The sequence below is a fragment of the Typha latifolia genome, chromosome 1 (assembly GCF_019914945.1).
Source record: "Typha latifolia isolate L0001 chromosome 1, TyphaL0001v2, whole genome shotgun sequence".
In the NCBI taxonomy this organism is placed as follows: Eukaryota; Viridiplantae; Streptophyta; class Magnoliopsida; order Poales; family Typhaceae; genus Typha; species Typha latifolia.
Window position 1 is genome coordinate 21,150,297 of NC_133086.1, and position 27,774 is coordinate 21,178,070.

The following is a 27,774-nucleotide window of genomic DNA, read 5'->3' on the forward strand; positions in this document are numbered from 1 at the left end:
ATATTTTATTGTCCTGATAACTAGTTTTTTATTAGCTTAACGATGATTGAGATTATGCTTATGCACTAATAAAAATTTATTAAATATCAACTCTAATATTTACGAGGAGTTAAATTCATGAGCCTATTATTTTACATTGAGATGAACTCGTATTTGTTGTAATTAAATCCAGCTCCGTTTATTTTTCAAACGGTGAAATCGCCTTTTTATACTGTATGGCCATAAGCCCATCACAGCTCATTCGTGGAGAGACACGGCATTGCGGCCCACCTTGGCTTCCTACTCTCCCAACCGAACCCTATCAAAACCCTCGTCTTCAAGCTTCGACATCGTCCTCTTCTAGTTCTTACTCTACCTCGTACGTGATTCCTCAAATTTTTTGGTAAAAGATGGGGGAAATTGTACTGGGCATGCCAGGGCAGTGGGCGGAGAACTACCGCGAGAAAGCCGACCATTACACGACAAAGATCGGTGGGTTGCCCGTAAGTATACCGCGTTTTTTTTTAAAAAAAATTTCCGATCAATTTAGTGATCGATCTAAGGTGCCCGTGTTTAATTTAATCAAAATTTCACTGCAATACTGTGATTAGCTGTTTAAGACTTTATTCTTGCAGGATTGGCCAATCCCTGATGTGGGTATTAGGCCGGAGTTGCTTCAGTGCAGTTTATGTGGAGGGAAGCTTTGTCTTGTGGCACAGGCTAGTTTTTGGAGTTCAATTTTGAGTATTTTTGAGAGATTTTTAGTAAAAAGAAGTTTCATGTTACATTTTGCATATATAATAATCAGGTTTATGCTCCTATTTCGATGCCAAAATTGAATATTGAGGAACGCGTCATCTATGTGCTTGGTTGCCCAACGCGAGATTGTGGGAGTAACCCCCAAAGGTATGTTATTTGGATTTTTGGGCATATATGTTGATCTTCGTTTGTCTTGGTTCTGATTGATAAAATTGTCTTTTTGTAGCTGGAGAGCTCTTCGGGTTCAGAAGTGTCATGGCGAGATGCAAAATGGTGGTAACAGTCCAAAACCAATGCCTTTGGAAGAAGTTTCTGCTCCCATTAAAGAAATTGGCAGCTCGTTCGAGGAGCAATTCCCAACGAGTAGCTTGAAAGAATATGATGATGACAGCGACAGTGAGATTGATATGGAAGAATTGGCTCAAGCATTTGCAGAAGCTGCTTCCTTGGCGTCTCAGTCCAAGAAGCAAAATGGACATAAACGATCTAATGTTGCTTCAGAAGACCCCATTGTCAAGCAAGTACTGAATGATGCAAGTACATCAGGTAAATCTTGCATTTCCCATTTCCCTCTCTGCTAGTAATGTACAGGCTGTACATGACTGCGACACAAGGGTAATGAAAAGCTCATCAGAAGCTATTTGATGGGCTAGGATTTGTTCATAGAATATGACCTCATGAATGACAATTCTCTTCTCTTGGTGCAGTCCTACCTTGCTTTTATATTTATTCCGAGAAGGAGCATCGAACAGGGAAAATCCATGCTTTCTCTGGTAGTTATTCGTCAATTTCTATCAAAGACCAGAGCACTTCTAGTGATTGTGAGGATGGAGAAAAGTGGGAAGGAGAAAGTTATGAATATGATAGAGCTCTAGGTGCTGACAGGACTTTTCTGAAGTTCAAGAAACAGTTGGATGCACATCCAGAGCAATGCTTCAGGTATTTAAGAAAAATCAATTTTCAGATTAAGAAATTAATGATACAGTGGCTTTCATTTTTCAAAGCTATACTGCTCAAGTAGGTTGTTGAAAAAAGCATATTCAAATCTAGCTAGGAAAGATTTTATATGAGCTAAAATGGAAATATTATGCTGCATGGAAGAGTGAACTGATTCCCTGTCTCTAAATTTTGAAACAATGATGAAACTTATGACTTGCTGTTCAGCCTTCAATAATTTGTGACATAGTTGTCCTTGTTATCACATCCTGTGACATGAAGACTGTTGGAGACAGGATAACTTAATTTTACTTATGTTATCAGTTCATTGTCACTTCGTGTAATACCAATAGTTGGATCGAGCAAACTCTTCCTCTTGACAGCATAACAACAAAACAATATTGAAATTACATTGTTTCATAGTCCCTACTTTTTGAATTAATTTGCTTATTTCTATCAAGAAGTTCCATCTATCAGCAGTGAAGACTGCACACACCAAATCTTTTTTTGCACTCCAATCCCAGTGTTTAATTCATTAGTTCATATTCTCTTCTTCACAAAGCTAAGATGCAGATGCGATTTATATCTTGATCGTTGTCAAATTCTCTGAGTTGGCAATTAGCTTGTCCTTTCTGACCTGACTCCCAGGCCTCCTATCCTTCACCAACATGCAGCATCATATAAACATGGGCACAGGAGGAGAACTGACAGTAGGCTATCAGAAAATGATAAAACTAAGCAAATTATGACAGTAATCATCTTGAGGTTATTGGTGCAATTAAATAGGAGTCTGACAATTATCTCCATGTTCATGTCTATGGATTCTGTGTCCTATAAATTTCGGCATTTTGCATGTATCAATTTGACATGTTTGCATATTCTTGTAGTTGGCCAAAAACCTTTTGTTCTTCCTATTTGTCTGAAATAACTGACTCTGATGCTGCATGTAAATTGCAGTGAAATCAAGTCATTTCTGCACCTTATTAAAATGAGGGCAACCATGAATTCCTCTTTTAAATTTGAGCAGTTATCTACTGTGGATTTTGGCTGACACCACTTTAAATGTGTTTCTGAAAATAGAAAAAGTTCTTTCAGAAGTGATGAGGTAAAATTAGTGGTGTACCTGATAAAGAAATCGTATTATGTTTATCCATAAAATGTTGGGAAGTTTGAGGGTTGCTTACTTTGATCTTGGTTGTAATCTTTGTGCTACTTTGCCTTTCTCATTCTTTTGTTAATTTTGTCATTTCCTTTCTTATAGGTACTCCTATGGTGGAAGTGCACTATTGGCTGCAAAAGAATTTCCAAAACCAGGAACCTGCAACCTTTGTGGTTCACTCCGACACTATGAGTTGCAGTTGATGCCCCCCTTGTTATATTTTCTTCACGAGGCTGCTGATGATTCATCAGCTTGTTCAGCAAATGAGTGGACTTGGATGACTCTTATTATATATACATGTCCCAAGGTAAGCCTTATCGGTGCCTAAATCAGGTTAGGGCACTTGAATGTGCTAAAGTTGAGCAGTACCTCTAAGTGTACATTTATTCCAAATGTATATTTTCAAGACATGATCTTATTCTCCAGACATGATAGTGCTTTAAAGAGATATTCAATGATTTTCTTGTGGATAATGTCAATTGTAAACTCAGTGTGGCATGACTGCATGAAAGCTTAAGAGAAAGGATAACTAAGAAGATATGATAAGAAGCTAACGTTTTTGTAATTTTTCTATGGATCCAGAAAATTTACAATCCAAACACAAAACTAGCACAAATTAATTTCTACTGGTAACTATAATGAACTTGCATCTTAATTCTGGTATTCAGATAAATAATTCTAACAAAGTAGTTTGCTCTTAGTTTCCACAAGAATGGGAATTGCCTTTCATTTGTACATATTTGCAATTTTTTATGGTATTTCACTATTTTGAGTGTTTTTATTTGTTCACTTAGGTTATCTAATAGATAACTTGTTTAGTGGACCACTTCATTCCCTTTGTTTACTAGTTTTAAATCGGTTGGTGACACATACCTCTCTTATCTGAACTGTTTGTTGACATGTGCTTGCACTAATGTTTCATAATCTTAATCCTTGGGCAAGGCATAGAAAGAAAGAAAATCTACTAGCTTACCTTAATAGGAAAATTGTCAGTAAATTTGACTATTAGACCTTCTGCCCAGATTCATCAAAATGGGAAGAGATTTCATTAATGCGCATCATACTTGGAACATGTAACACTACATTCATTCATTGCCTAACTCTCTGAATCATTTCATTGTAGAGCTGCTGCCCCTCTTCATGTCGTGAGAACCCTGGCAGCTGCTGTTGGGAAGTTGCAGAAGAGGAAATTGTCATTCAAGATGACTGAATTCTTCACAGTTTTTTGTCCATCCTATTTTGCTCTAACAGTAACGTAACATGATGCTTGCTTGATTTTTAGGCTGATGCCTTCAGGTATAAAGTTTGTTACTTAGTTGTTTCCCCCAACCTCTCACGGTTTCTTCTTGTATATGCTGTTCTGCTTTCTTTATGAGGAGCTCTAACCTGAGGTTGCCATTTTTAGTTTTCTTTTTCTTGTTGTAGCTTTGTCCTTCATTTTGTTAATTGATGCCTTGAAAACTTGGGGTCCATGGCAGGTTGAAGATGCAAGAATTATTTAAGAGAGAGAGCAATGTTGAGTTCATCTGTGACAAGGAAGCAGGAAAAAAATGGGTGGTTTCTTTTCTTTTCTTTTCTCCCTTCACTTGCGTGGAGAAACTAAAGGAACTTCTGAAGATTACTTTTCAATCACCGGCAACTATTTGATCGCAATTAATCAGCCAGGTCCCTATCTCCTGACATCCTCTTATGTTCTTTGTTTTCATCATTCGTCTCGCTACATCATCGGAGGTACTGTCAATTTTGTGGGCCAGTTTCTTGTCTCACTTTGCTATCTAAATGAATGACTGAGAGGTGCAAATCGTGAGGGTGAGAACCTTGACCCTTGTATTTGTATCATTATAGCTTCAGACTTCATCTGTTAGATTTCTGGTTCTTCTTGCTTGACTACTGGGTTGTTTTTGTCACAAAAAAATATACATATTTGTCATTCGAGTATTTGCTCAGTAAATATCAATTCTTCATTTATTATCACACAGGTCCTGTCACAATGTTGTTCTGTAGAGAGTAGTGGGGAAGTTGTAGCTTGGATCAATTTTACTCCTAAATTTTAATAATCACAAGTGGTTTCCGTTCAACGCCATATCACATTATTGTCAGCAGGGCGATGATAATTTTGTGGAAGGTTTTGGGACAACGATGCGTTTATCCTGATGAATATATAATAGAATGGCAAATTGCAGTGGAATCTATAATAAATCCTTAAGAGTAATTTGATTCCCTTTTTTACTGTTTGAATTTGAACCCATGAGAATAGATTCAGAACACGGTAGGCTTTGAGTTGGCACAAGATATCCATCGGTTATTTTTAAGCATGAATTGAAAACATAATTTATATTAAATAACCCGCGTGAGTTAGCAAATTAATAACAGCATAATATAAGATCACATACTAAGATTCCCATTCTTTCTTGAAAAGCTGGGAAAGGGGATGAGATTTTAAAGCATTTCTCCTAAATAAAGAATAAATAATATATTGAGTATATTCTTTATGAACTAAGGTGGAATTTTTTTTCTTTTCTTTTGTAAACTATATTGTCAGGGGAATCTTAATCTTTAATAATGCATAGTAATGACGCATACATCTTTTGAATATTAAATGATCAATTTGAAGAAGGACTCTAAAAATAATATTAGATTCCTTTCAATTGGTAATCTGAGACGAACGTGGGCGACTTATAGTTTGATCGATTAAGACACGATCTCGTGCCACTTCTTTGTAGGATAATATTTCTTCATCTCTTTATGATAAAAATAATTGAAATATGTATCACATAATTTAATCCCAAATGTATTTTTTTACTACTTGTTACTACGTACTTTCATAATATCATAATAATTATTATATTTTTAAAAATATTATAATTATCATTAAAATATTTTGAATATTTCAGAATTACTATTATAATTAGTTTTTAATAAAATATTTTTATTACTAAAATAATTAAACACATATAAAGGATCAAATTTCCTTATTTCTTGGAGTTTACAATATAAACTTTTTATTTAACGATTTTTATCTTTTTGATTACACTATAATATTGGTAAAAGATTATACAATTTATACAAGGAGAAAATAGTTTTTCAATTAAAGTTTAGTTTTAATTATGATTAAATTAAATTTAACTAATCAAATAATAATTTTTTAAAGAGCACGATAATTTCAGTAGTAGTTATAATATTTTTAAATAATGCAGTGATAATTATAATATTTTAAAAGTTGTGAACTATTAGTAATATTTATTAGATGTTTTTATTGAAGGTGAAGCCAGAAGTTTGTCATTATGGTCTATTAATTAAGAGACATTACTTATTTCAACTAAAAAATGTCTCAGAGTTACCTAGATAGTCTAGTTGGCTTAATAATTTTGGTAGCCAATCAGCAAGTTATTTCGTGCAAATTTAGTTATTTTTTATAACTTTAGTATTAGTAGATGCTCCGGTTTCATTATATTTTGTCTCTGTTCCTTCTGACAAAAATAATAAATGAGCTTAAAATCGAGCTGTTATAACCAAAATCTTATAAGCATTCTGTCCTTTTCCTGTCATAAAATAAATTTGTCTATTTTATACTCAATTCATTACTAATTTCATAAACTATAGCCCTTACTATGAAGGATTTCCACTACTACGGTACAAATTATTAATTTTAAAATTCCATCCATATGGGGAAGCTAATGTTTCTCTTTTCTTTTTCCACCTGCTTAGAGACCTCTAAATTTTTTAAATTATATATATATATATATATATATATATATTCTTCGAATAATAATTTTAGTTAACAACTCAAGATTCTCTGCTTCCCGCAATGAAACATGCATTAAAATGATGTATAAGCATTAGTGTAGTATGAAACGTTTGTCAACAACTATGTTAAGAAGCATTATTTTTATTAAAAAAATTTACTGATGACATCATCTCAAGGAAATAATGGACGTTCTGAACGAGAGTTGAGCAAGTTGTATTAATTATATGGTTAATACGTACACGTATGAATTTATCTGGTCAAGGTCTTCTTTTGGCAGAGCTAATGCTTAATTTCTTAAAGAGATTGCTTAGGTCATTTGATGGCAAAAGTTAGGTGCCCATAAACGCTTTCTTTTCCTCTATGTTGCTAGATTCTTACAAAACCAAGTAATTCCTGATTGAAAGCAACAGTTGACTCTAGATTTATTCGATAAATTCTTTTAATTGTCATTATAGATCACGCGTCCGTACACTAATCATAAAACAAATATAAATTATAAATATTTGTGAGAGAATTACGCTCATAATTTAGCGGTCACGAAGAAAAAAATTAAGTATAATTTTCAATTTCTGGTGTGAAAAGTTTCAGTAAAGAAGTAGTGGTCATTTGTGAAATTATCGTTAAAAAGAGGGTCATTTGTGAAAATGAGCACTTCGTTAAGAAGTTGCACTTGGGGGGGGGGGGGGGGGGTACTTTCGTCAGGTAGTGACAGCCGTTGCGCTTTTGTCGGTTTCGCCACTGACGACCTACGATTTGGTTGTTGCCACTCCAACTATTCCTCCAACCAAACGTCCGCATAAACTATTTATACTGATAAAACGACAGTCAGTGTGATGAGGGCATTTACATGAGAAAGCCCCTAAATTTTGATAATAATATAATTCAGCTCTTCAAAAATTTTAATTTTTATATCTATTTTAATATTAAATTTAAAGAATAAATTATTTAGGTGAATAAATTTACAAGGAGACGTAGTTTAGTCAAACAGCTCGTACGTCCATCGTAGTAGGAACCGGAAGACTGGTCGCTGGTTAATTGGAAGAAGACATCGCAGGATCGCATAGAGATTTCTATGCGCGAGACTGCCTCGAGGAGGCGTGAGCGTCCGGGAGCCGCAAAGGCGACGCCCACCTCGCCGATTGTAGATCTCGGGACCACCAATCGTCGCTCGAAACGTGGCACGCGCATCGGGGCCTGCGCCCGCTTTTGTCGTCTTCTCGTCTCCCGTGGCCGAGCAGTCGACGCGGAGACGCGGACGGCAATCGCACCACGCCTTTGAATCGGCGATCTAAACGCACGCCTTGGGCTCCGCGATTCCACGTAGGAAGAACCACGAATTGTGTCCTGCCACGTTGGTCTGGTGGGCAATAATTGCCTGCCACGAATAATGGACGCAGCGAATAGGGTGCGGGAGCAGCATAGTGGGGACTGGTGACGCCGTTACTCTTGCTCCCCTAAGTTCCTTCGGCTCGGCTCCGAGCCGACTCAGCGTGAGTTGGATTTTTTTGAGTCAAGCATTTGTTCACAGTGGGACCACTTAACTGCAAGTAACATAACAAATCATAGGGAAAAAAAAATATATTTTTTGGTATAGTTTTTTCATACGATAAAAAGTTACAATCTATTATTCTATAATATTTTTAGACACCAGTCCAGAACCATTTCACAGCGTTTGTACCACTGGGACTCGTGCATATAACCGTGAGCAAATGACACACTATAAAATCAGCTTCACCCTTCGAACTATCCCATTCTCCATGACATCAGAATTCGTGAGATGATACCAATTATTAGTGACCACTCTCTCTCTCTCTCTCTCCAATCATCCACGCATGCATACAAATAAGGATGTAGTATAAGTGGTTCGAATTCAACTAGGCCTGGAAACTATAGGGTCCACTCTCATTAAATAGCATCCTGATTATGAAATGGCATGATGCAGTTATGCCGACAACTACCTATCTTGCTTACTTCCAACCACTTATTTCTTACTTTAGAACGAATAAAATTTACCTGGAGCTTTTGATTTTTGATCGAAGAGAGGTTATATTAGGAAACGGACAACGGCATGGAAAGAGGAGTATGGACCCAGGACGCGTTGTCTCTAATGCTACATCGCAGTACTAGCTCCTTTTCCAGGCGTCTCTGTCGACGATCGTGTCGCAGTTCCTATCCACCAAAAGGTCATCGCAGTGACGTGTGAAGATCGAATTCAATTCATATAGGTGGGAAAAATAGTTCGCAAGTTGGAATTTGTAGGATTGTTAAACCTTTCTCGTTGTGATTGGTTGAGTGGTCCGGATTTTAAACCGTATAGTTATAGAGGGTGTATCGTTTTAATTAGATGATCTTTATCTGGTATGTTAAAACATAATTAAAAATATCTTAAATCGGACGGTCCATATCCACTGACTCGTGTGAGGGTAGCTTCGTGGCGGGAGGCGACCGTAACCGAGACCAACCGCTACGCGCCAAACAAAAATATCCAGACGTCAGCATTCGTCACCAACCCCCCGGTCCCCCCACATCGAGCCGTCACGCCGATATAAAATCGGCTCCCCGCGTCCGAGTCGGGATGAACAGACGTCGTTTGCCAGCTAACGATTCGCCGTTATCTCAAATCGCTCCAACCTCCTATTCTCAAACCCTAATAATAATAGCGGCCGAGACGCCAAATTCCATTTCCCGTGTTATAAAGCTTCCATCTTTATTTTCTCTCTCTCTCTCTCTCTCCTCTGAGCACTTGGTTCATCTCCCATCGCGCTCTGTTCTTTTGGCTGCCTTCGTGATCTCTTGATGCCCTTGAAGGTACTCTGTTCTACCTCTCCTTTCCTTGCGTGTTTTTTTCCCGAATTAATTCGGTTTAATATCTGTTTTCTACTTGTTCTCTTACTTGCCGGTGTCAAGTTAGGGTTTTTGTGAACGGTCTAAATCAGTGGCTTTTTGAACGATTTTTTTTGGTTCAGTGAATTCGCGTGTTTGGTGTTTGAGGTTCTGATGTATATTTCCCGTTTAATTCTGGTATTTGTTACCTTATTCGTTTTTGGCAATCATATATTTGTTTGATTTTCTTTTCAATTGGAAGTTAAGATTTTTGGATCCTTCGCTAATATTTTTGTAGATCTCATATTTTTTTGGTTTTCTTTTTTGACTTGTACCGAAGGATTAATTCATTATTTTTCCTTTTTACTATGTTATTATCAGTTTATTATGTGAACTTTTAAACTCCGGAAGTTCTATTTATTTATTTTTTTATTTTTTGATGCTCTCGTCAGTTTTAGCAGCAGGTCTGGAACTTAATATGTGAATTTTGGTACTCGCTTAGAGTTTTTGTCCTACTTTGTCATACCCGTATTACTTATATTCTTATGGAGAATACGATTTTTGTTATGACCTTTCGACATGTGAAGCAACTCCGTGGATGTTAAGAAATATAGGTTCTTATGCGGTTGGGGGTCCCTTTTTTTTGTAATTTTTCTTGCTATGTAATTTTTTTATTTTTATTTTTAAGGTTTAATATAGATGGTTGCTGATATTTTTAAGGCTAGCTAAAAATTGTAATCATCTGATCCAAAACATGCAAGCTTTTTCTAGGAAAACTTTGCTCCCAGTTAGATCTTCTATCTTTTCTGGTAAACTCCACCTGTGAAGATTTCAAATAGGAAACATATACCTGCTGATGGAATCTTAGTAGGCTAACATGTTGTATCTTTCCTCTTCCTGATCAGTAACTTCGGAATTTGATTATAATGATATGTAGGTTTCCTATGGACCATGTTAGAACACCTAGGATATTTTTGAAATGATATTCATACAGGAAATTAATGCTCATTGGATATTCTTTGAATATCCTGTTTTATAAGGTATATGACAGATACAAGTATGCTTATACATATAGATGCTATTTAATAGGAAAGGGGGTGATTTTGTAATGAGCTCCCTCTTTAATGAGTTGATGCCTGTATTTTTTTTTTGCAACTTATATTGATTTGGTAGGCTTAATTATGTTCTATGAATCTGAATCCCTTTTGATGTTTTACATGAACTTGGAGAGAGTTCACATCATAGCAAATTTTATCTCGACTTATTAGTTGTTATTGCTTAATGTTCTGTGGATCTTAAAATTCAATTTTCTGTACCTCCATTGTGGAAATATGCCCTCAAACACAGCAATTCGTGATCAAATTGTTCTTCATTTATTCCATTTTAAATCTTGCTTTGCATAGATTTGCACAGAGTTAAAACTTCTGAGTGTTCTCTTTTTCAATGGAATAGATTGACTGTGATTTCACTGAGACCCTTATCAAGGAGCAGTAGATATTACTTTGTTTCATTTTTTTCCACTGAGTTGCATTGGTAATTACTGACAGAGCATATTATATTGTTAATGCTGTAAGTTTATCTTGTTATTCTTCATCTTATTTATTTTTTTGGTGTAATTCCATTTCTTACTTCATGATGCACTTTAAGATTGTAAGATGTTAAGGACATATGGAACTTTATTCATTTTTATCAGAAAAATTTTATCCAAAATTTCCTTTATTTAGTTCATTCAGATTTACATCTGGAGATTGAAGATAAAACTCTATCTAATCTTGCCTGTTTATGACTTTTCGACCTTGCCTTAACAAGCCTCTTCAACTTGCTCTATATTCTATATCGCTTGTCTGACTGTTCAGATATTCTGTTATCTGTGCTTGCTGTAGATTGAATTTGAGCCTGTCAGTTTTCTTTCTGGCCATCTAGTTATATTCATCATGAATAGGCAGAGCATGAATAAGATTCCTCTGTTCCTGTCACATCCATACCATTTGGTTGAAAATTTCAATGAATAAAGACAGATAACAGTACAGAATGTGTCTTTTTACTGTTTAGGTTGACTAGAATGATTATTCACTTTCCTTTTAGTCTTGTTTGAGTGACTATTTTCTAGTGACTCTATTAAAAGATTCCGAGGATGAAATCTGTTAAATGGGCTTTATAGATATATGCTCGTGATAAGTGTGAGATTTAATTGAGACGTTCACTTTAACAAATCTTTCCTTTCGAAGTGTTCTTGATTAAAATTCTTTCCTGCAGGTTTAATAAGTTCAAAGAATTCTCTGAAAGAAGTAAACCATTAGTTGGTTGCCCTTATCACTGCTCATTGCCACAACTTTTCCCATGGGATTTTACCCACACAATGTGTTTGGTATGCTGTGGAACCATTAGCCTTTTGATTTCAAGGAAGTGTCATAATAAGTAGTCATGGATCGCGCAGACACATCAGGCTTTGTCAGCGGTGGAGGTTGTGAATTGATATTCCATATGTACTTTCATTTCATCTATACTAGGTTTGCACTTAAAGTTTCATTAATGCACTTATAGAACATCGCGAAAGACATTCTCCATCTTCAATTCCTCTCAGATTCTTTGTGACTAGACTGGTAATCCATCTCCATCTGTTAAACCCCGCAAAAAATGGATCTTAATATGAAGGATCTCTTGTTGCATGGAAAGGAACCTCTATTTGGTACTTCACACACACAGATCAGGCAAAACACAAAAAATTGCAAGAGTGACAGCTTGGGTGGCACTGCATTGCGTTTGGACTGCCTGGGCTTTGAAATGGCTGGTAAAGCTGCTAAAACCACATATTCGCAGAGCGTTAATGATGTCTCTGCTCAGGATGATAGTTGCAGGCTGGTTCTTGGATTAGGTCCAACACCAAATATGTATTCCTCTGATTATCACTCCGGAGTGAATAGACCAAAAGAATCTGCAACTGATTCAGGGATGTTAAAGCTGGGACTTCCTAGAGGAACTTCAGAAACAGTCCTGGAAGTAGCACCGAGCAACCACCAGACTCGGTCTCCTCTAAGTGAAAAAGGTCTGCTTTTACCAGTTGTTGATGAGGGCTCAACTTCAGCTAAGAGGAAATCAGGTGGCTACATGCCGTCTCTTCTCTTTGCTCCACGGTCAGAAATTCTTTCTTGTAATGGATCCCCACAAGAAACTCAAGATCTACTAGACCTTGGTAGTGATAGTACTTATCACCTTCATCCTATTCATAATCAGCTTCAGCTCAGTCCTGAGCCTTCAGCCACAACCGAGTGTTCTTTTGGTGCAAATTCTGAGATGATTGTTTGTGCATCTGCTGACCATAAGAGTCATCATCACCATCCTAAGAAGTGCAGGTTCAAGGGGTGTTCTAAAGGTGCCAGGGGTGCATCTGGACTCTGCATTGCTCATGGAGGTGGACAAAGGTGCCAGAAGCCTGGCTGCAACAAGGGTGCTGAAAGCCGAACAGCATACTGCAAAGCTCATGGAGGAGGAAGGCGGTGCCAACAACTTGGCTGCACCAAGAGTGCGGAGGGCAAGACAGATTTCTGCATTGCTCATGGTGGGGGTCGTCGTTGTGGTCACACTGGGTGCACAAAAGCAGCTCGTGGTAGATCAGGGTTGTGCATCAGGCATGGTGGTGGGAAGAGGTGCACAGTAGAGGGTTGCACTAGGAGTGCTGAGGGCCAGGCAGGATTGTGCATCTCCCATGGAGGAGGCCGTCGGTGCCAATTCCCTGATTGTGGCAAGGGTGCACAGGGGAGCACCATGTACTGCAAGGCCCATGGTGGTGGCAAGCGGTGCATTTTTGAAGGCTGCACTAAAGGTGCAGAGGGGAGTACACCACTGTGCAAAGGACATGGAGGAGGCAAGCGGTGCCTCTACGAGGGGGGTGGGGTCTGCCCTAAGAGTGTTCATGGCGGTACTAATTTTTGCGTGGCCCATGGAGGAGGGAAGAGATGTTCTGTGGCAGGGTGTACTAAGAGTGCACGTGGTCGTACTGATTGCTGCGTTAGGCATGGTGGAGGGAAGCGGTGCAAGTTCGAAGGATGTGGGAAGAGCGCACAGGGGAGCACAGATTTCTGCAAGGCCCATGGTGGGGGGAAGCGTTGTTCATGGGGCACAGGGTGCGAGAAGTTTGCCAGGGGGAAGAGTGGTCTATGTGCAGCTCATGGAAGCTTGATGGTCTCGCAACAGGAGCGCGAGGCTGGAAATAGCAGAAGCATGATAGGTCCTGGTCTCTTCCGAGGAATTGTCTCCACTTCATCAACAGTGGGAAGCAGTATGGACTATGAGCACTCTTCTTCAGGCATGAGCTCCCTATCTGACTGTGTTGAGTCATCAGAAAGCATGGGTAGAAGGCAGCTTCTCATACCTCCTCAGGTGTTAGTTCCACTCTCTATGAAGTCCTCTTCATCTGGAAGGATGAATTTGGGCAGAGAGGCAGGAGGAAGCAAGGGGCAGAGTCTTGAGTTTGTGGTCCCTGAGGGAAGGGTGCATGGTGGTGGCTTGATGTCTTTGTTAGGCGGTAACCTCAAGAGTGCTGTTGGTGGTGGTGAAGTGTGAACTTCGGTCAGCTCAGTCGCTCTGTTTCTCAGGACCTCCATTATCCATTTGTAATGGAAGATCTGCAGTAGTTGTTTATATTACAGGTTCCAAGTCTGTCTTTTGAATTCTGTTATCTAGTTTAGTTTGGTTATGTTAGTACGAAGACTTAAGTATTGTGGAAATTAAGCTTTTATGTGTCTATGTATTCGCTGTAATTGTTCTGGTAGCTTTTGAACTCTAAGCTTCCAGGTATCGATTCTTGTGAATAAGGGTGTTTAATAATTCAACTAGTGCTATTGTTTTATGTTATTTATGCTGCATCCCGATCATTGCTTGTAGGCTTGCTTCCTAACTTATGAAGATTGGTACTGTAACTTATTGTTATCATTGATATAGTTGTTTCTATACAATTAAAATTTATCTGTTATAATAGATAAAAAGTAACTAACCTTTTATTGCAGAGATCTTATGAGCTGATGGATGCATTCTCATGCAATAATTTTTAGCTGGTTGGTTGATTAGAGTGTAAGTTTAAATGACTTTTAGAAACTAAATTATTTCATTGCATTGAAGACTTTTAATATCTACGCCACCTAGTGGAGCAAGTAGAATGATCTAGTGGATACCATTCTTGATCTGAATGTCTTTGTCTAGCACTGTATATTCCTCGGAACGGCAAGCTAACAAAAATGTGCAGTGTTACATTCCCCTAATTGAAGAGGTTATCTGTACAATTGTTTTCCTCCTTAAAAGGCTTTAATTCTGAGTCATAGTTTAACAGGTGAAATGTAATACGATCTCTGCACCATACTAAATATCCTTTAAAAAGAAAAAAGAAAGGAAAAAAATAGACATCCTTTTAGAAATATGTACATGCTAGCCATTCAGATAAGATATTTGCCAAAGTTGTTGCAAAGTGTTATTATTACTCTGATAAATATTTTATGAATAGTGCCTGGTGTCGTAAACCATTTTCAGAACGATGCCTGTGTAATTAAGCAAACCTTCTATTTGTATACTCTCCCTGATTCCCTCTCTTCCCAAAAAGGGTTTAGTGGGAAGAAGAAAGAGCGCTCTTTCTCTCTCTCGCTCTCTCCTTGGAGGCCTCGTTCATACCGATCCCTAACCCTAAGCATTCTCCCGCACGAGGAGCTCCTTCTTCACTCCATCACCGATCTTCAGAAGGTTCACGAAGGTACGACCTCTCTCTCTCTCTCTCTCGCCGTCACTCAGGTCCGCCTTTTGAAGACCTCACATGGCCGGAGCATCGACCGGATAAGCTCCATTTCCATTGCTCGCTGCCATCTCCCTTCTCGCGGCTTCCCCTTTTGATTTTTCACTTCCATCGATCCTTTTCTTCGCCCTCTTGGGTACTTTGGTCTTCTGCTGAGTGCGCACCTCTCCTACTCAACTTGATTTCTTTTCGAAATTCGTGGAACTCTGTTTGTTGTTAAGTTTCCTAACGATTTAGATTATGTGAGTGAATCTTCAGAATCGTTGGCTCATGCATTTGTTTTGAGCTTGTTTTTGATCGAATTAGTTGGACGTGGCAGGTCGAACAATACAAGAAAGTGAATATGACTCTGCTTATTCTTGACAGTAGGAAATGTGGTTCCTTCTGGAACTTACATGTTGACTTCCCTTAAGTGACAACAATTGTTTATTGTCATTGGCGACTGGATTGTAATTGATACTTGAAAGACTTGCATCAAGTCAGACATTAGATATAGAAAGAACTCATTTATCTAAATGACTCGTTGTAACTGACTTTTTTTTTGCCCTTTATTTGGTCTCGGATTTTTGTTAATGTCTGATGATTAACTTGTTTTATGCTAATGGCAACACGATCTGCTACAGGATCAGGAAACAAGGCTGCCTTTGGCTAAATTATGATAGTTCCTTCTGTCTGTAATTTTTTTTAATACATGGTGGAATCTTATCACCATCCTTTTGATCTAACATCTCACTGAAAATTTTTTAGGAGTGTGACATATCTGTTGTAGTCTACAATGGAAGAAGAACAATCACCACATGAATCAGACCTTGAGACAGAGTTCATGGTGGAAGATCATATAAAGGGGCTATCTAGTTCTGACCCTATGAATATTGATTCTCCCGCAAACAACATGGAAAAACTTGATTTGAGTGTTGGAAGTCTGGAGAAATTCTGCAAAGACGCTTCAAGGGCCTTCTTCAATGAATGGGGCCTCATCAGTCATCAGATAAACTCCTACAATGAATTTGTATCGCATGGAATTCAGGATCTTTTTGATTCTCTTGGTGAAGTAACTGTGGAACCAGGTTATGATCCCTCAAAGAAAGGGGGAACTGCTTGGAGACATGCAACCATCACATTTGGAAAAGTTAGGGTTGAGAAACCAGTGTTTTGGGTGGGGAAGAATGATATAGAAGAGGAATGCCTCAAACTTACTCCAAGGCATGCACGCCTGCAAAATATGACTTATTCTTCGCAGATGAAAGTAGAAGTTAGGGTTCAGGTCAGCAAGCACCAGTATTTTTCTTATATTTGGATTGATTTTATGTCTTCTACTGAAATTTTGTCATTGTAATTCCATGCAAGTACAATTACTACTTATTCACTGTGAAAGGTTTCGATAGTTTTGGAGAAATAGAGTGACGTGGATGTGCACCTCGCGTTCGTGCAGCATCTATAATGCTTTGATCATTAAGCAATGTTGGGACCCCTCTATATGCCTTTCTTGTTCTGTACATAATGTTTTGTAGAGCATTTTGCAAGAACATGAAAATCTCCGGCTAGGTGTCATTCCCCTGGAGTCCTTTGTCTGATTATCTTATCATGATTTTAGAATGAACTAATGAAGTACCATCACATTAAACCCTCGCATCTGAGAATACATATCATTACTTGCAAAAAGTTTAATTTCAAGCAGTACTGACAATGTTTTAAATGATACTGTAATGACTGGCTTACTATCTTCAGAAGAACTTGAAATATCTGGTCTGATGTTTAGATACTTTTGAGGGTATAGTATAACAATATAAAATTTGCTGCATCTTTTCCAATCATACTGTACCAAAAGAACCATTGGGCTGTTTCAAATGACCATCCTAACTTATTTATTTCAAGTATAATATGATATGGCTTGAAGTTGTTCTCTATTGTTCCATAAAGTTAGGTGGTTAGCATATAGTTTGGATGCCAAGAATTGTTTTTGATAATTGCTACAGATTTATCCCCCATGATTTATCAGTATAAACTATAAAGACATCCATGCATCTGGGTGTATTAATTTATTAAGTTGCATCTTTATGTTTGACAATTATTTCACTTCTTGCATTAGTGGTGCATGTCCTTTTTACTTTGAGTTGCCTATTTTTTTAAATAGTCTATATTCTTTTTTCTGTGGAAAGATGCCTCGGAGTGTAATCTTTGTTAATAGTATAGAGTATGTTTTTCTGTACCAACTTGAAGTGATTTATGGAGTCAGTTTTAATTGGCATGAGGTAGATGTTGGTTTCCTTATTGCATTCTTGATTAAGATGTCTTAATGTATTAGGTCTATACGCAAGAGAAAAGTGACAAAGCTAAGTCGGGGAAGGATCAATACATTCAAAAGAGGATTCTGACTGATGATAAAAAGGAGATTACCATTGGAAGGATACCTGTAATGGTTAAATCAAATCTTTGTTGGCTGCACAAACTTGAGAAAAGTGATTGTCTTTTTGATTCTGGAGGTTACTTTTTGATAAAAGGAATGGAGAAGGTACTTTACTATCAAAACTTTATCACTAATGCAAGATGTACTATGTACCTTCCAATATCTTAACATGCATCTTTTGTTGTAGTATCACCTATGAAGGATTACCCATAGGTTTCCATTTTCTTAAAGGAACCTTATTTATTAGGCTATCCTAGTTATTTTAGTTTCCTATAATTTCTTAGTATTCTATTTAGATCAATTGTAGTTTCTTTAAACATTATTTGCTTAAAATTGCTCTTTTCCCTATTTAATTGGAGAGATTGTGAGATGGAAGACACTTTCTTTCATGAAGTAAAATTGTTCTAGTCAAGGTTCAAAAAATTAGGATTGACCTTCTAGAAAAACGATATGTATCGACCGGATCAGTAAATCCGTCGCTTGGATTGAATCGGACTTTTTAATTACGTAAAATTCTAAATATTATTTAAAAATGTAGAAAAAATTTCTAAAAATTTAGAAATATTTTTTAACCAAAAATAAGAAAATAAAGAAAGAAAAACTATGGTACAATAAAAATTGAAAAGAAGAAGAGATTAAAAAGAGAGTGAGTGGAAGAAAATTAAATAAAAGAAGAAAAGAAATCATGGTGCAGTGAAGAAGAAGAAAAGAGAAGAAATAAAAGAAACTGAGAGAGAAATAAAGAAATAAATTAAAAAATTATATATCGGAGTTCGTTGGAGCTAGATCTCTCCGTAAGAAAAATAATAGTTATATGGTAAAGAGAAAAAAAAAGAAAGAAAGAATAAAAGAGAGTACAAGAGAGTGAGAAGAAAGAGAGTTCGGATCGGGCCTGGATCGGCTGATCCGATAAACCCTGGCTCTAGTTATTATTTTTTCTTCTTTCTTTTATTTTTATGAGGTTAATCGCTGTTAAGTTACAGAACAATTCCCTTAAGATTTGGATTTATGCAGGAAGCAGTCCACGCAATCGAGGGAAAAATTTACGAAACTAAGTAGAATCGATCTGTAACTTCCTGATTTATGTTTTTTGTATTTACGCCCTTCGCAGATGTGAACTGCAATTGGGACGAAAATGCGATATATTACGGAAGATGGTGGTGGTGACGGGTGGAGTGGAAGTTAGGATTATGGATGATAATAGAGATGAGGGTGAATGAGTGATGTTGTTTAAGGGATAAAGACGAATAGAAAGAAGTGGTCGAGATCCCAAAGAAGAGGGGGGAATCAATCGACGAGGTAGAATAGACCTTGCCAACAGTAGAGGTGGTAGGTTGGTGAAGAAGGAGGAGGGAGATTAGGGTAGAGAGAATAGAGAGAAGATAAGAGGCAAGAAATTAATAATCCAATAGCCTAATAAATTTGGTTGCTATCCACACCTTTATAGAGGCTAGCCAACAAGCCCTAATAACAATAACTAACCCTAATTCTAGAGGATTCTCGCCGATCGCGTTCGAACGCGCCCAATCGCGTTCGAACGCACAAAAGGCGTTCTCTGTATGTGCAAACGCGATGCAGACGTTTGAACGCGGCGTTCGAACTCGCCCGACCACGTTCGAACGCGCCTTTCGCGTTCTTTATATTTGCAAACCTGATGCAGGCGTTCGCAAAGGCGTTCGAACGCGACCTCTTCTGCGTTCGAACGTGACCTACAGGAATTTTATTTTAATAAAAATAAACAGCTAGTACAACAAGAAAAGACTCTAACAAGGTGTATAACCGCGTTCGAACACGTCTTTCGCGTTCTCTGTATTTGCGAACGTGATGCAAGCGTTCGCAAGGGCGTTCGAACGCAACCCCTTCCGCGTTCGAACGCGACCTACAAGAATTTTATTTTAATGAAAATAAACAGCTAGTGCAATAAGAAAATATTCTAACAAGGTGTATCAATCGCAAAATATGTTTCCATGGCTACATCAATCTTTCTTGCATTAATTACTCATTATTGACTATTGAGTTTCCAATTCCTATTTCCTTTTTTGTCAGGCGGTAGTTAGGAGTTGGGACTAAAGCAAATCCCGATCTTCTTCTCTTTATCTAAAACTGCACTTTCAGATCTAGTTACTAACTATTGACCCTCACATAAGATCAACTTAAGAATTTTTTGAAATCAACTTGACAATTAGTACATGGAAGATTGTACCTAAACTCTTAGGTGTTTATAAGACTGCAAATAGGATTAGTTCTCTGCACAACAATACTTAAATAATTTCGTTTCACGATTTCGCCAAAAGTCGTCTATACTAGATTTTAATAGTTCGGAAGACTCACAGGCTCTCATGATCTAGCTTTGTGCTAATTTCAGTTCATTATTTTGATGCAAAATTTCATGCTTAGTTGGTAAGATTTGAAGCCTCTGGTACATGCCCTGATTTTTGTAATAACTCAACAAAAAGAGCAACTATAAAATCTTAATTTGGAATATTGGTTAGTCTTGATTTATGTCATAATTAGTAGGTTCTCATTAGGATTTATGTTATCAGATAATTCTTTTCACCATTTATTTAGGTTATTTTTATGTACTTTTATAATTGAGTATAGTTTAGTATTCAGGCCGCCTGATTTATACATAATTTAAGGGGCTTTGATTAACTAGTTAATGGTTGGTTAGATTATGTATTATGGCTAAAATTGACAAGACTTCTTGATGGCTAAGGCTGTCTTCTTTCATTATATGATGCATCGACAGGCATGAGGCCTTTCAGTGCAAGTCTGGACTTATTCTTTTTCTTCTTCCTCGTGATGTGACGACAGGTGTGAGGGCCAGTGAGTTAGGTGGTTATCTCTCTCTCTCTCTCTCATTTTCCTTCCTATTACCTGCTGTTCTTTTGGTAACTCTGCTACTAAATTAACTTCTAATTCTAGTACAGAACAACTTCTTGCTAGACGTTTACTCTACTGAAAGCCTAAATAACATTATTATGTTTCTCCTTGTGTAAAAATTTACTAGTTGTATGAATTCAAGGTTTCTAAATCATATTATCTGTTTCCCCTTTAATTTTTGACCTTTTCCATACTACAGACCTTCATCGCACAGGAGCAGAGATGTTTGACAAGGCTCTGGGTCACTGATAAGCCAAGCTGGACTGTGTCGTACATTTCTGAAGTAAAGAGGAAAAGAATCTATATAAAACTTGTTGAACTGCCAAAAGGTGAAGGTTATAATGGTGGAAGATTTATTAATTTATTCTTTTTGTATGCAACTATGCCGATATGGATAATGTTTTTCGCTCTTGGTGCATCATCTGATAAGGAAGTTTTTGAGATGCTTGATCTTGAAGATTGTAATGCTGCTTTAGTCAACATAATACTAACAACTATAAAAGAATCAGATGAGCAGTGTGAGGGTTTCCGTAAAGGAGATAAAGCTCGTGATTATGTAGATGAACAGATTAAAAACTCAAAGTTTCCTCCAACTGAATCTTTTGAAGAATATGTTTCTAAATATCTATTTCCGGGTATTAGTGGGAATAGGCAGAAAGCACTTATCCTGGGATATATGGTAAAATGCCTGTTGCTTGCCTTTTCTGGGAAAAGAAAATGTGACAACAAGGACGATTTCAGGAATAAGAGGTTGGATTTAGCTGGTGAATTACTTGCACGAGAGTTGCGGGCCCATATTAGACATGCTCAGAGGCGCATGGTTAAGACAATGCAAAGAGATTTATATGGAGACCGTGACTTACAAGTGACTGAACGCTATTTGGATGCTTCTATTATTACAAATGGTATTAACAGGGCCTTTTCAACTGGTTCATGGTGTCATCCGTACAGGAGGACAGAAAGGTGCTCAGGCATCGTGGCAACCCTTAGAAGAACAAATCCCCTTCAAATGATGTCTGACTTGAGAAAAACGCGTCAACAGGTTGCTTACGCAGGGAAAGCGGGAGATGCACGATACCCGTATGTTCTTTTCGTGTTTCAGTTTCTTTCCAGTTGATACATGTTTGAAAAATATAAAACACACCATTCTTATGTTCCCATGTTGCTCCTTTTCTGTGCTTCACAAGAAGAACCTCTCTGAAAGTATTTGTTCTCATATATTCCTTCTGAAAGCTGAATTTTGGATATGAGCTCTTCTAAATTCTAAGCATTAGAATTTGCATATTTATCCTTTTAAATATCTTAAATTTGCATGTATACCTCTCCTAAAGTTTTTCAAACTACATATCTGCTCCTAGAATTTGACGATATCCTCCTAATTATGAATAATTATTACAATAGGCTTTCTCACATATCTGCTCCTAGAATTTGACGATATCCTCCTAATTATGAATAATCATTACAAATTTACAATAAGCTTTCTCCTTTTTCATTGGCGTGTAAGTATACATTGTAGGAACCTGTAATTTTATCATATGGAACTTGCAAAAGAATGATGAATTAAATACTTATACTAGATTGGCAAGAAATACAGTTAAACCTCAAAATTCAATGATTATATTTCTGTGATAGAAATTTTTAAATAGGCTTTGATGAAAAATCTAAGCAACATCACTTGAAATGACATAAGCTTTCAATGAAGTATTTTCATTCTACCACATTTTTGGTACTACTACATCATATTGTTAGTATCTTTTCAGGTAGATAGTACATATGACCAAGAAAAGTGAATACTGGATCTTGAAATGTCATTTGATTCCACTAGTGAATGGCTTGATTATTTCTGTATTGTCAGTATCAGGCTTATAAGGTTGAAGGTTGAATGTGTCGTTTATCATGGGGAGCATGTCCGTCAGATTCTGTGATTTTAGAGTTTTAGTAACATTAACTTCATGAAAAATCATCGTGCAGAAACCCTTCCTATTGGGGGAAACTATGCTTCTTGTCCACTACAGATGGTGAAAATTGTGGGCTGGTGAAAAATTTAGCAGTGACTGCTCTTGTTAGCTCAAAAATAGCAGAACCTTTAATGGAAAACTTGATTTCCTGTGGAATGGAAAAGCTGGATGAATGTTCTTCATCATCAACAAGCAAAATAGATAAAGTCATTTTGAATGGAGATTGGATTGGTACTTGCTCAGACCCAGCCTCATTCGTCTTAAGATTCAGATCTATGCGCCGGACCAAGCTAATCCATCCGCAGGTCTGTCTTTTTCCTTAATTTAATATTTCATTTTGAACGTATTGCTTGAAATTTTTTTATGCTATCAAGGAAAGCTATTCAGATAATTTTGCCTTAGATGAAGAAATAATCTCATCTGTAATATGGACTAATCATCACAAAGTCAAACTATATGTATATATACACACTTGTGACATGGAATGATATTACTTTATTGCCACTTAACAAGATTAAGATGCTTTATGCTCCACTTCTATACACTCGGAAAGCATATCGTGTAAACAGCAATCTCCTGCGGATGGGGGTTTGCAGGAAATCGTTGTTAGGTCAGAAACATGCAGTTTATGATGCTGTTAACAAGTAGAGATATTTCTTTAATTTTTTATCTCTAAAATGCATAGGTGGAAATCAAGAGGGACAAGCACCAAAGAGAAATCCGTGTATTTTCTGATGCAGGAAGAATACTAAGGCCCCTTCTTATAGTTGAGAATCTGAATAAAATAAAAAATCTCAAGGGAGGAGGAGCCTACTCATTCCAATCTCTTATGGACCAAGAAGTCATAGAACTCATTGGTGTCGAAGAAGAAGAGGATTGCCAAACTGCATGGGGAATAAAGCACCTTTTTACAAGGGATGAAGGTCAGCCTGTTCCCAGATACACACATTGCGAACTTGACCTATCATTCTTATTGGGCTTGAGTTGCGGTATCATCCCTTTCGCCAACCACAATTTTGCTAGGAGGGTTCTGTACCAAGCTGAAAAACATTCCCAGCAGGCTATTGGCTTCTCTACAACAAATCCAAACATCCGAGTTGACACTCTTTCGCACCAACTTTACTATCCACAAAGGCCCCTTTTCAAGACTGTGATAGCTGACTGCCTTGGTCGAACTGATTACACACTTGGACGAAAAGATGTTGTGGCTAGACCTGAATATTTCAATGGTCAGAATGCAATTGTTGCTGTCAATGTTCATCAAGGATATAATCAAGAGGATTCCCTAGTCATGAATAGGACCTCACTAGAGCGTGGTATGTTCCGAACAGAACATTTTAGGAGTTACAAAGCTGAGGTTGAAAACAAGGAGATGAAGCATATAAAGTCGAAGGACAAGGTTGACTTCGGCAAAACGGAAAGCAAGAAAGGGCGGGTGGACAGTTTAGATGATGATGGATTCCCATATGTTGGTGCAAGTCTCCAAAGTGGGGATATCGTGATTGGGAAGGTCTCGGAGTCAGGAGAAGACCACAGTGTAAAGCTAAAACATACAGAAAAAGGGATGGTACAGAAGGTAGTGCTTTCAGCAAATGATGAGGGGAAGAACTTTGCAGTTGTTACTCTGAGACAGGTAATCTGTAGTTCTTTTCTTTAAGGCCTTGTAATTGTCCTAGCTACTTGTATTTTTTTTTTTACTTTAATAGGTAGGACAGTGTCAATAGTTCTCCATTCAACCTCTTCTTAAATGGGCTCAGGTTCGATCTCCGTGCCTTGGGGACAAGTTTTCCAGTATGCATGGTCAGAAAGGTGTGGTTGGTTTTCTGGAGTCGCAAGAAAATTTTCCTTTTACCAGTCAAGGAATAGTTCCTGATATTGTAATAAATCCACACGCATTTCCAACACGACAAACACCTGGCCAGCTGCTCGAAGCTGCTTTGGGAAAGGGTATTGCATGTGGTGGTTCAATGAGATATGCCACACCATTTACCACTGCCTCTGTTGACGTCATCACAGAGCAGTTGCACAAGTGAGTAACATGTTACATTTAAAATATTAGTTATGTCAAAATGTCTATTACTTTGAATAGTTTTGTTTTCTATGGCAGTTTGATGAATTCAGATGAATTGAGATATATTCGTGATAACTAAGACCTTAATTTTGATATATCTGGTCTAATAAAGAAATTTACTTTGACTTATACAAATATTTTCATCTTTGCTAGCATATTTGTTCTGCCAAAGTGGAACTCCTTAGAAAGGAGTAAGATCTATTAGCATATTTACAAGTAACCTATATTTGATACCCATTGGCTGATAAAATGTTTTTTCACCTTAATCTTTTTGCTGTCATGCTTCCCAGTAATACCAATAGTTTATTTTTATTTGTGATTTGTCCTACAGCAGGTGGTAAGAAAGATGTACTATTACTATCAGCATTCATGCATATGGCTCCTCAGGAGCACACATATTGCATATTTGGGATTGTTAGAAGTAAAGATCCTTCATATGAAGGACCTCTTTTTATCCTTTTGACCAAGAGTTATGTTACCTCAATTGTTACCTATTGTCACATTAGCTAGTATATCAGCACCTCTTAAATGTGATCTACCTATTGGAACTTAAAACTTTCTAGCAGAGTAAGAAGGAAGTACTATCTTGATGCATTGATATGTTTAGCAGTGATCTCCATTTTCCATTCTTAAGTAAATTTTGTTGCATTTCAGGGCTGGATACTCAAGATGGGGGAGTGAGAAGGTTCTCAATGGTCGGACTGGTGAAATGATGCGATCCATGATCTTCACAGGCCCCACCTTTTACCAGAGGTTGATCCATATGGCTGAAGATAAGGTGAAATTCCGGAATACCGGCCCAGTTCACCCACTTACGAGGCAACCAGTTGCAGACAGGAAGAGATTTGGTGGAGTGAAGTTTGGAGAAATGGAGCGTGACTGCCTACTTGCTCATGGAGCAGCTGCTAACCTCCATGAGCGGCTTTTCATGCTCAGTGATTTCTCACAGATGCACATCTGTCAGACATGCAAACGAGCTGCAAATGTGATCCTGCGTCCAATACCCGGGGGGAAGAAGGTTCGTGGCCCTTATTGTGGTTTCTGCCGGTCTGCTGAAAACATCGTCCGGATCAATGTGCCTTATGGAGCGAAGCTACTCTATCAAGAACTTTTCAGCATGGGTATTTGTCTCAAGTTTGAGACCGAAGTTTGTTAAAACCACAAGTCTTTAGTTAAATATGGTAGGTTCAATGCTTTGGTATTGACTGCAGCTGCTCGTGTAATATATATATAACAGTATGTTAGATCATCATTTGGCTGATAGTTGCAATCTAAACTGAAACCTGAACACAGAACCATCAGATGTATATAGTCGATCTTAAGATCTTAAGCTACAATTGGATCCCCCAAATTAGTATTCTGTTCCTCCAGTACGTCTGAACTTTTCCGTTTGCTCCTAGCTGCTTGATAATCGTGGCATAATCAATGAGTTGATCTTATGATTTTTGGTCGTTTTATTTTTGTTATTTCTGTTTTCAGGGTCATAGATTCAATAAGATTATTTATCTGGAATCACTCTATGCAAAATTAACTCAACTGTACTAATTAATTACTGTTGGGGGGTGAAAAGACCCGCAGGCAGCTGTCGTTGACTTAAAGCTATTAGACTGCAGAAATTTTTTAGTTTTCTGGGACGAAAATTGACGTATGCAGCTAACATTTTATTTATTTGGAATTGACCAAAGCATAGTAATAAGAAATTTTACAAAAATGTGGTTTGCTAATCTTAGCCTCTTAAGACCTTTTCAGTCATCTAAAAAGGTTTCGAATTTGACAATACTGTCTCCGGAAGTCAACCGTGAAGAATCTCGTTCATGCTCTCCTATATAGAGCAATTCTACCGAACATGAAGAGAGAAGCCTCCGTTTTTTTGGCCGAAGACGCGATAATAAAGTCAAGCTGCTTCGGAAGTTGGCGGCGGCGCCGGGGGCGTATCATCCCCATTGTTGTTGCCGCTTCTTCCTCCAGACGATAAAGCGGACGGACTGGCTTTACAAGCCAACCTCCGAGCGGCACTTTTTGATAGCTTATTCCTAGACTCCTCAACAGTTGGAAAGTCCGTCAAAGACGACAGTTTGTACTTCACAGAATCCGACTCACAAACTTCCGGTGAGCGCTCCAGCGTGCTCTTCTCTTTCCCAGCCGTCACAGAAGGCGAAGACGATAGCTCGGAGGCTGTCGCCGGAGACGACTCAGAAATTGACGGCGTCGGAGGTCTGAAATCGGAGGCGGAGGGCACTTTCACCGGAACCTTTTCTGGGGTCGCCAACTGCGACACGGATTGATCGTTGGCTTCGGCTGTTGATGACTCAGAAACCGACAACTTCGGTGGCGCGTCGGGTTCAAGAGATGACTCAGAAATCGACGGCGTCGTTAGATTTGCGTCGGAAGCGGAGGATGCAATCTCTGCGATCTCTTCTTGTGTCGGTAACTGCGACACGGACGGACCAGTGGCCACGACGGGAGATGAATCGGAAACCGGTAGCGCCGATGGATTGGAGGCGTCACCCATCGCAACGGACTCAGGAGAGGAGATCAACGGCTTCGGTGGCACATTCGATATTGGCGGCGACTCCAAGACCGAGATGGGGGACGACTCAGAAATCGGCGACGTCGGTGGATTAGATTCAGAAGCCGAGGGTACGATCTCTGCAGCCTTTTCTGGGGTTGAATCAGAAACCAACGGCATTGGTGGATTGGGGACCTCGCGCTTCGTAACGGACTCGGAAGAGGAGACCAACGTCTCCGGAGCCGCATCCGATGTCGTCGACGTGTCCGAAACAGAGGTAGAGGGCGACTCAGGAATCAGAGGCGGCGGCTTCGCTGAACCGGAGACGTCGCGCTTCGGAACGGGCTCCGGAGAGGAGACCAACGGCTTCGGTGGTGCATTGGATATCGGCAATGCGTCTGATATGGCGACAGGAGATGATGACCCGGAAATTGACGATGGTATCTCTGCAGTCTTTTCTGGGGGCAGCAACTTCGTGACGGACTCGAGAGGGGAGACCGACGGCTTTGGTGGAACGGAGACGTCGCTCTTTGAGACGGACCCGGACCCGGGACTGGAGGCTAACGGCTTCGACGGCACATCAGATAACGGCGACGAGTCCGAGGTCCCAACAGGAGATGACTCAGAAATCGTTGGTGGCATCGGTGGATCGGAGATGTCACTCTTCCTAACGGACTCGGGAGAGAAGACCGAAGTCTTCGGTGGTGTATCCGAAATCGATGACGAGTCCGAGACCGCAACAGGAGATGACTTAAGATGCATC

General features: G+C 38.5%; 3 protein-coding genes across 4 annotated transcripts; all 3 read left to right on the top strand.

Annotated features, from left to right (window-relative positions):
* Positions 1–232: 232 nt before the first annotated feature.
* On the top strand, positions 233–4,807 carry LOC140792785 (uncharacterized). Of its 2 annotated transcripts, none has more exons than XM_073143982.1 (8): positions 233–482; positions 615–698; positions 788–885; positions 965–1,284; positions 1,446–1,677; positions 2,936–3,140; positions 3,957–4,129; positions 4,312–4,807. In XM_073143982.1, exons 1-7 carry the CDS (start codon positions 390–392, stop codon positions 4,041–4,043), a joined length of 1,119 nt encoding a protein of 372 aa, XP_073000083.1. In that variant the 5' UTR covers positions 233–389; the 3' UTR covers positions 4,044–4,129; positions 4,312–4,807. The 2 variants fall into 2 exon arrangements, with proteins under 2 accessions (XP_073000083.1, XP_073000091.1); XM_073143990.1 differs by having other exon boundaries at positions 332–471.
* Positions 4,808–9,209: 4,402 nt separating this feature from the next.
* Positions 9,210–14,258, top strand: LOC140792794 (uncharacterized). Its single transcript, XM_073144001.1, has 2 exons — positions 9,210–9,389; positions 11,661–14,258. Exon 2 carries the CDS (start codon positions 12,042–12,044, stop codon positions 13,965–13,967), a length of 1,926 nt encoding a protein of 641 aa, XP_073000102.1. The 5' UTR covers positions 9,210–9,389; positions 11,661–12,041; the 3' UTR covers positions 13,968–14,258.
* A 744-nt stretch (positions 14,259–15,002) lies between these two features.
* LOC140792805 (DNA-directed RNA polymerases IV and V subunit 2-like) lies at positions 15,003–25,853 on the top strand. The gene is made up of 8 exons (XM_073144012.1): positions 15,003–15,144; positions 15,931–16,447; positions 17,489–17,695; positions 20,673–21,553; positions 22,445–22,736; positions 23,117–24,064; positions 24,189–24,460; positions 25,157–25,853. Exons 2-8 carry the CDS (start codon positions 15,959–15,961, stop codon positions 25,656–25,658), a joined length of 3,591 nt encoding a protein of 1,196 aa, XP_073000113.1. The 5' UTR covers positions 15,003–15,144; positions 15,931–15,958; the 3' UTR covers positions 25,659–25,853.
* The last annotated feature ends 1,921 nt before the right edge of the window (positions 25,854–27,774 follow it).

Coding starts and splice junctions, on each gene's coding strand:
- LOC140792794 (XM_073144001.1), top strand. CDS start 12,042: ATGGATCTTAATATGAAGGATCTCTTGTTGCATGGAAAGGAACCTCTA.
- LOC140792805 (XM_073144012.1), top strand. CDS start 15,959: ATGGAAGAAGAACAATCACCACATGAATCAGACCTTGAGACAGAGTTC. Junction 16,448..17,488: donor AAGTAGAAGTTAGGGTTCAG/GTCAGCAAGCAC, acceptor TTAATGTATTAG/GTCTATACGCAAGAGAAAAG. Junction 21,554..22,444: donor GCGGGAGATGCACGATACCC/GTATGTTCTTTT, acceptor ATCATCGTGCAG/AAACCCTTCCTATTGGGGGA.
- LOC140792785 (XM_073143982.1), top strand. CDS start 390: ATGGGGGAAATTGTACTGGGCATGCCAGGGCAGTGGGCGGAGAACTAC. Junction 1,285..1,445: donor GAATGATGCAAGTACATCAG/GTAAATCTTGCA, acceptor CTCTTGGTGCAG/TCCTACCTTGCTTTTATATT. Junction 3,141..3,956: donor TTATATATACATGTCCCAAG/GTAAGCCTTATC, acceptor ATTTCATTGTAG/AGCTGCTGCCCCTCTTCATG.